This window comes from Mastacembelus armatus, chromosome 22 (assembly GCF_900324485.2).
Source record: "Mastacembelus armatus chromosome 22, fMasArm1.2, whole genome shotgun sequence".
Classification (NCBI taxonomy): domain Eukaryota; kingdom Metazoa; phylum Chordata; class Actinopteri; order Synbranchiformes; family Mastacembelidae; genus Mastacembelus; species Mastacembelus armatus.
Window position 1 is genome coordinate 6103568 of NC_046654.1, and position 8640 is coordinate 6112207.

The 8640-nt window shown below is 38.9% G+C and overlaps 1 protein-coding gene across 2 annotated transcripts; it reads right to left on the reverse strand.

Annotated features, from left to right (window-relative positions):
- Positions 1-89: 89 nt before the first annotated feature.
- On the reverse strand, positions 90-8086 carry LOC113139047 (TLE family member 5-like). Of its 2 annotated transcripts, XR_003296523.2 has the most exons (8): positions 7693-8086; positions 4617-4714; positions 4191-4254; positions 3964-4008; positions 3792-3854; positions 3570-3644; positions 3132-3422; positions 90-2148 (listed from the first exon to the last, which is right to left on the reverse strand). XR_003296523.2 is itself a non-coding variant. In XM_026322034.2 (7 exons), the coding sequence occupies exons 1-7, from the start codon at positions 7717-7719 to the stop codon at positions 3183-3185; spliced, it is 612 nt and encodes a 203-aa protein (XP_026177819.1). In that variant the 5' UTR covers positions 7720-8085; the 3' UTR covers positions 2184-3182. The 2 variants fall into 2 exon arrangements, 1 of the variants encoding a protein (XP_026177819.1); XM_026322034.2 differs by lacking the exon at positions 90-2148 and having other exon boundaries at positions 2184-3422; positions 7693-8085.
- Positions 8087-8640: the final 554 nt, after the last annotated feature.

Below are 8640 nucleotides of genomic sequence, written 5' to 3' on the forward strand. Positions count from 1 at the left end.
GCTCCAAATGCAACATTTCAAGAGTTCAAGCATCAAACGATCCAGTTTGATTAGACTAATTCAGTCTTTTTTCACAAAGACAAAATGACCAATCTCAATCACATCTTTTATTTGTAAGGCACCAGAGAAGCTCCCTTACTGCTAAAAGGTTGATTCCATCTCAGAGTACACAGTTACTTGTTTACATCTTTGTTTTTTGCCACAGTTATTTTTAAAATGTGACTGTTCATAAACAAACTGTCTGCACGAAAAAAAGATTAAAACATTTACAAACCTAGAAAACAATGTTAAGTGTTACTGCCTACTGAGAGAATGGAAGAGAAAAAACCGGAAAAACAACAACACCGTATAACAACATTGCGCCTCTCTTAACGTAGGCTTGTAATGCACACATACAACATTTAAGTCTTCCATGATACACACACATTAAAAAGCAGCTTTGAAACATACAAAAATGCTTTAAAAAATATGTATATTGATATATTCATATGTATACAAATTGGCCCTTCACAGCAAAAACACGCATACCATTCATATGTCTAAGTTTTGCCAAAGGAGGTTTTCTACAGAGACTGACGTCAGCGTAAAGAGTGCAAACTGATCTGTACTCACACCCCATCTATCACAGTCAAATCTCCTTCAGCTCGCCAACTCTAACACAAGCAGAAGAAAAAAATAGAAAACGACCAGACGGCCACGACTTAAGTGCTTTTCAAACTAAAATTCAGAGGAAAGGTTTAAGCTTTAATCTCAGACATGTTCAGACAGTTAAGGTGATTTGCCACAGCTCGGGAAAGAGCTCACATTACAGGGGGAACAACTGTTAAATCCCACTAGGCCCACAGTCAGAAAATAAAGATGAAGAAAAGAACAGTAATGACAATAACGTGAATGCCAATGACTGACCTGGACTACTTCAGATGCTTACATGTCAGTCCTGTCTAACTTTATACCAGTGAGAAAGCACTGCTGCCCTCTGCTGCCTCAAATATGAATTTCTCAACTGTTCCTTTCAGCCATGTCCCCATTTTATATCACATACTATTTACTACATATGTGAAGTTAGTTTTAGAAGAAAACTGTTTTATACTAACAAGAAATTATGCAACACATTAAAACCCACCAGATACCAGTTAAACTGCAAATTTAACTTAAAGACATGGCAACACCTGTTTCCAAAAATAGCTAGTTACCGTTTGTCTTCCAAGCTTCCTGGGGCTGTGTCATCACCAGCCACAATTGATTTAAATCAGTGATTAGAGCCTTTGTTTCCTCCATGCATTCCACAGTGGGAGAGTTGTGTCCTTCTACAGCACACGCTCTTAAATTTTATAATAAAATTTAGACAGAATTAATTTTGTGACTTTTAAATTTGTTTCTAGAACTTCCAGAGCTGTAAATCACTACCTGGATTTGCAGTTTTTCACTGATTTAAACTGGTAAAATGGTAGGGGAAAAAAACAAAAAAATTTGAAAATGGACAAAAAAAAAAAAAAAAAAAAAAAACCTTCTACAATAGTAATCTAGTAATCTTTCCCATCTGCACCAAACAAAGACCAACCACTATAATTTTGCTGAAATTTGCTATAGCAGTGAATTAGTGCTTAGTCCTATGGTCATGTCAGACTGTTAATTTATTGAATGTGTGTTGTTGGACACCACTGTCCCACAATGCAATGCAGGGGGGGAACTGGAAGAGAAGACAAGAAGATTATACTAGAAATAAGCAGACAGTGAAGTACTTTTGTATGTAACATCCACCTGGGACCCACTATTGTTTTAAAATGTTTTAACTATTAAAACCTTTGTTTTTTGCAGGATGGCTCGAAAGACTTGGTCACCAGCACAAATACTGGCTGTGATAAACCAGCTGTTCTCTGAGGGAGAGCTTGCTGGCCGTTACAGAGCTTTAGCAACTTGCACAGGACAAATTCCTCATCAAACCAATGGAAACGTAAAAAAGAGGGAACAATGAACTGCCTTACAGTCTAACAACACAGTAAAAGACAAGTGCTTGATACAGTCTCAGCATAAACTCAAGTCCTCTTCTAACGTTCAGAAATGCAGTACTTGTGTTACACCCATAAGGTTCTGAAATTTAGATCCTGTTCAGGTTGAAAAAAAATTTGGAAAAATGGGCCAAAGGTGCTTTAAGAAAAAAAAAAAAAAAAAAAAAAGTTAAATTAAACAAGTTTTTTTTTTTTTTTTTTTTCCAATGACAATTCAAACACACGAACAATTAGGGACTAATTAGAATTTTTAACATCATGAAAACATACTAAAGTAAAGACTGTTTTTCCAGAACATAAATTCTTGTCATTTAAAAATGATAGCATGGCATGCAGAGCAGCAGTAGCAGCAGCAGCTAGGCATATAAAACAAAAAGCTGGGTATATTACTGCCATTGTACAAACTATGTCAATGGAATAAAAATCCCAATTATTAATGAATGAGGTACACAGCTAAGATAATGCATCCAGTGGCTGGTCATATTAAAATGAGCGGTTTAAGTTTGAATGCACCTGATGAGTAAAATATCCCTTTAAAAAAAAAAAAAAAAAAAAAACCCATTTAACAGCAGGCAAAAATATAATTCAGCTCCAAGTACACACAACCAAACAGCTCCTTTGCTTTTCATTTTGGAAAATAGGTGATGGAGCTATTGTACATTACCAAAGGAACTGATGTGTTGTTCAAACTGAGGCCAGTAAAAGACAATTAAAAGGACTAAAGAGGATGTGAAAAAAACACTTAAAAACAGATCTGATAGCAACAAAGAGATAAAAAAAAACCTCTGAGACTCAGAGCCATATAAGAGGGGTCTGCTGTTAACTTGTATTCTCCTCTCTCACAACAAATGAGATAACATTTATCTTGGATAAGCCGAACAACAGTGGCTCACACTAAAAAAAAGCATCTATTTAAAGTCTATAAGTCTGAATTGAGTCTATTACGACTACATGTTAACAACATTTAACTCAGCTAATCAGCAGTTTGATTCTCTGCACATCCAAAAGTTTCAACTCTGTCCTCTTTGCTTGTCGTCATCCCTGCAGTTACTTTTCTACATCAACACTCAGCAAACAGAAAGCCAGACTCAAACCAATCTCCATTTACAGTTACAGTTTTACCTTGATATTCTCAACACTTCTCCCCAGACCATCCCTCTCCAAAGATCCTCACTAGTCTGACTTGTCCCCATCCTCTCCCCTGGGTGCTCTCTCTGCGGAGTCCCGGGCCTTGTCCTCCTTCACCACCTGGGCCTGGCCATGGGAGTAGTTGGCCAGAATGGAGGAGAGGGAGAGCAGGCCAGAGCTGGAGGAGACAGCAGGCAGGGTGGGAGGGGTGAGGCCCAGGGGCAGCGGGGCCACAGGCAAGGCCAGGCCTTGGAGCTGGGACAGGTGTTGCACCTGGAGCTGTTGCTGGGAGCACACATGATAAAAACAAAGCGTACACATGTCACTGTATGTACATAAAGCCAAAGCAAATAACTGGAACTGGAAAGCCATGCAGTTACTTTCAGTGTACAGTACTGCTATAATCCCTACATTACTAAAGCCAAAGCTCACCCGTATGATGGAGTTCATCTCAGGAGGTGTGACCTGCTTGGCTCTTTCTATGGCACCCATGACCTGCTGCTGATGCTGGAACAAAGACAACATGATTGTACAAAGCTAGTGAGTTATTTACATGAGGACAGGAATAAATAATTGGACATGACTGTTGGATACAGAATCTTAGCTGCTGCAGGTGGGAGTCAGACACATTCATGAAGATGTCTTTGTCATTACCTCCTGAGACAGATAAGGCAGCACCTGAGCGCATATCCCATTCAATCTCTTCACGATTTCAGCCTGCAAACAAATAATGAATGTCGATCAGACCAGATTATCACAACACCTGGGATATTAAAAAAAAAAAAAAAAAAAAAAAAAAAAAGTATTATAGGGGAAGGGTATTCACCTGTTTGTGCATTTCAATGTTCAGCCCATAGGACATTTCATAGTACTACAAATGCAAAAAGGGAGATGAAACAATAAAATATACCATGTACCTCTTCATCACAAACAAACTGTTGTGCTATACGCATCAATAATGCTTGGATATTTGGATATAAAAGTGCTTTGATGATGTGACTCAAATAGTAAGAAAATCCACAATTCACTGACAAGTCATGATAACAGACTTACCATGACATAGTGACGCTGCATCTCTGACTTTTCAGAGGCCAGTTTATCACACTCCAACTTCAAACTGTTTAAACAGAATATACAAAAGCATTAGAGGATAGCTCGGGTGCAGATATTCAGGTTGCTGAAATGTATTACCTGCATTCTTAAAAGCATAAAAACCAAGGAAGAACAAATGTTTTTCACCATTAACCTACAGTATAACCAGTGTTTTTCTGCATATGTTCATCAATACAGACATGCAAGAGCTTGGACTGAGACATTACGTCAAATTAAACTTCAGTTGCCCCAATAGTGAACTACAGACATATACATAACTTCTGAAAGTGTGCCATAATGAAGGTGCATGATGTACATTTGTGTGTGTGTGTGTGTGTGTGTGTGTGTGTGTGTGTGTGTGTGTGTGTGTGGGAGCAACTGTGAAACCTGTGGTACTGGGCTTGAAGGAACTGGAACTCATCCTTGATGCGGTCACATGAGTCAGAAGTGGTGAACTTGAGAGGTTGACTGGACTGAGAAGATGCCTGGTAAACAATGACAACAACAAAAGGGTCACTTTTCACAAACTCTCACAATGACCCAAAATACACTTGCAATGATCCCTGCATCCAAACAAAAAAATACTTCTCCACCTATAGGCTGCACCAGGTAATTTATTACGACTGACAACCAGAACTGTATTTGGCATGAGTGATCTGATGTCTTAGTTAAGATGCATAAGCTTTACTTTACTGAGCCCAAACCTATCTAACAAGAATGAAAAATAGAAACATTTTTCTGCAGAAAATGGGGCAGTGGTGCATGTTTTTTCTGCTGCTTAGGAATCTAATGGTGAGTGTGTAGGTGTTTTAATAAACATTTGCTTTTAGAAACAGCAGTTTGACCTCTGAGATGAACTATTTAAAAAGTTAGCCTAAATTGGGCTTCAAGTCAGAGTGCGAGAGTATGAAACGAGATAAAGAGAAAACTTTTGACTAACGTATTACACCCAGAGCTCAACAAACGACAGAGTGCTCCACATCTGCTTTTGACAAGCTGATATGAAACATCTGCCTGTACACAAACACAAGCCTGGCACTTTCAGGAAAGCAGAGTGCACTGATTGAGGGAATGTGTTTACAGAAGGTGAGATTAAAGTGTGCCCATGCTGACCATATGTGAGAGGTATTAGGAGGCTACATTAGAAATCTGGTTGTGTATAAACTACACATAAACCATGAGTCTAGAGCTCTAATCCAGGGTTTATCCAGAGCCCTAAACCTCATTACTCTCTAAATAAGTGGCACAAGGTCAAGTTCAAGAGGATTATGGGAGCGAACACAGTGTCACCCGGTTACACGGGGGCTGAAACTCTGCATCCAAATGCAAGCTTCATTTATCTGCAGTGAAACAACCTGATTTAGAAACATTAACTTTTGTAGATATTAAAGAATCAATTCAGTTAAAAAAAAAAAAAAAAAAAACAATTGAGGTACAAATACATAATTTAATGGTTTGACCAACAGGAAACATTTAGTAACCATTTAAACCATTCAAACACTAAATTTAAACTATTTTTATCTACTCAAAATGTCAAATGTTTTGTGTTAACTAACAATTTCATTATCAGTTACCCTGACAATTTTGTAATTGATTGATTGTTTCAGTCTTTAAAATGTCACAAAATACTACACAATTTCTGTGAGCCTAAGGCTTCAAACGTCTTGTTTTGTTCAACCAACAATCTAAAATCTGAGAATATTCAGTTTACTGTGATACAAAACAGAAAGAAAGGCAGAAAATCATTATTTGAGGGGCTGAAAACAGCAAACCTTTTACAAAATGTCTGATGGATCTGAGAAAATAAGGAAGTCTGGGTGTAAGGACCTGCACTTTATTAAATGGGCCTCAAAGGAAAAATAGTAATAAAGCATTAAAATTGTTTCACTTCATCTTTACAAGAATTTTTACTAAAAGCCACCACCATTTGGAAACCAAATGCATTTGCCTGTCACCACATCTTTAGAATGTCTTTGATACAACCCAGTCTCAGAAAGAGGAACAACAGTCACATGTTGCCGCTAACCAAAAAGAATATCCAGTGGCCTCAGAAAACTATGCAGATCCTCTCCCTTTGCTGTTCAATTAACTGTGTTGTATGTTTTCAGACATTTTTGTAAAATTATTAAAAAACAAAAACTGAAATCTGACACTTTGCAGAAGCAGCACAAATTCACAGACAGACTTTACTCTTAAGGCTAAACTCCACACTCTGGCGAATACCATCTGACAGTGAAGCACAGTGGTGGCAGCATCGTGCTATGACTGGCGTGGGGGCGTCTCATCAGCAGGGACAGAAGGACTGGACAGAACTGATGGAAAAAATAAATGCAACCAAATACAGAGACGCCCTTGAAGAAAACCTGCTCCAGAGAGCAAATGCCCTGAGTCCATGTATACAGTGTATACAGGCTGTATGTTTTTAACAAATATGTGACATGCAGCTTTATATGGCAACCATGAGGCACCACTATGGGAAATGTTTGTAGTGGTGCTTTGGTTAATGGTCTGTGTTATTTTCAGTATGTGCGTTTCCTCACCTGTGGTTTGCAAGTGTCATTTTTCTGCTCTGGGGTGGTTTAATGCAGCTTGTGAGGCATTAGTTAGTCCATACTACTCATAATGTTATTGTTATCTTAAAAATAAAATAAGATAGGGCTGCAGCCAGTGATTATATTTTTATTATAGATTAATCATCTTGTCAGGGATTCCCACCCCAACAATCAAGAACCTAAGGACATTCAGTTTTTCTCAAAGTACCAAAATATTAAGAAAAAATGCTCACAGCTTTTTCAATATGAGAATATAAAGATTAGCCACAGATTTGTTTTAGCTCTATATATTTTTACCAAATATTTCTGAGCATGCAAACTGCTGTAAGATGAGCAAATAATGTGTTTGTCGTGCTGCTTCAATAAAGCTCAATAAACAGTGTTTCATTTTCTCCCCCTTATCTTGTTTGTAAAGGTCACGTTGCTAAACCTATTAAATCAGGTTGTTTATTACAGTTTGGCATTAGTTGGCCATGGCACATTGACTTAATTTGAGCTTTTAAAGTGTTATTTCTGTTAATTTCATACATTACTTGTTTACTGGGCCGTTGACAAGTGTTGGTTAACTAAAACTGTCACCAATACTAGCGGCAGTATTTATTTAACAGCTGTCCAAACTGGTTTTTAGTTTGGTCTGACAGCAGAAACAGTGGAGTTAAATGAGCTGTTTGGAGCAGTGCTAGCTAACGACAGCTGGTGCAGCCAAATACAGCTAAGCTATCGACAAACACGCTAACTAGGTGTATTTCAAATCTTTTAAGCCGACACTATTCCTGTATTAAAGCGACGCAAACGCGGTGAGAAGCCGCAGAGAGGTCTGGCATCGTCGGCTACCTGCAGCAGCTAGCTAGCGTTAGCACAGCTCGCTTTGCTTAGTTTCCACCTGGGGCAAGTTCAACCAGTCCACTTACCGGGTGCCTTGATTGAGGAAACATCATGTCAGCAGCGTGTTTCGCCGTGTTTCCTTGCTCTAATCGAGTTACCAGGCCAGCTGGCTAAGCTAACAGGTCCCCAGATATTATGAAACGATTGGAGACGCTATTTGCACTTTGTACTGTGTCATCGTTTAAAGTAACGTTAGCTAACGTCAACGTCGCCGGAGTCGAAGATCGTCTCTTGATGTCCGCGGTCACCAGCACCGCTGCGTCCGACGGTGGACGGGTTAATGCAAATAAAACAGTCTTGAAGGGGACATCGGTTTTTTAAGAATAACGTTACGCCTCCCTGGGGATGGGATGTTGACACATGAGCCCCCGACTTTCCTCTGCTTTGAAGGGAAGAGCAGCATCACCCGGAAAACAAACCGAGCAGCGGACGCGCGGGCGCCCCGTGCGCCACAGAGATGAACTGACCCGCCCGGAGAGACAGAACACCGGAGCCCACCTGGCCCGGAAACGGGTTAAATATAAAGGTCAAATGTGCTCCATTTGGAGAAATTCAAAGTGCTTTACAGAAATAAAAGACAAGTTAAAAGTACAAAGGAAAGAATTAAACTAAAAAAAAAACAAACAGTAAAATATAGATTTTAAATAAAATATAAACTTAACTTGGAATTAAATTAGAAGAGAATGTGTGCAGATAAAACACTTTCAGCTGTCATATGCAGAGCTAAAAAGAAAAGGTTTAAACATTGTCAGATATGAGACTTGTCTAACATCATCAGGAAGACTATTCCAGATTTTAGCTGCTTAAAACTGAAACGCTGCTTCTCCCTGTTTATTTTTTAATCCTGACAAGCAGAAGGCCTGTCCCTGATGGTTTGAGTCCAACATGGTTCATATGGCCCCAACATGTCAGAGATGTACATTTAAAATACTTCCTGAAAAAGTGAATTTAAGCTGCCTAAGGCGTTCATCTTG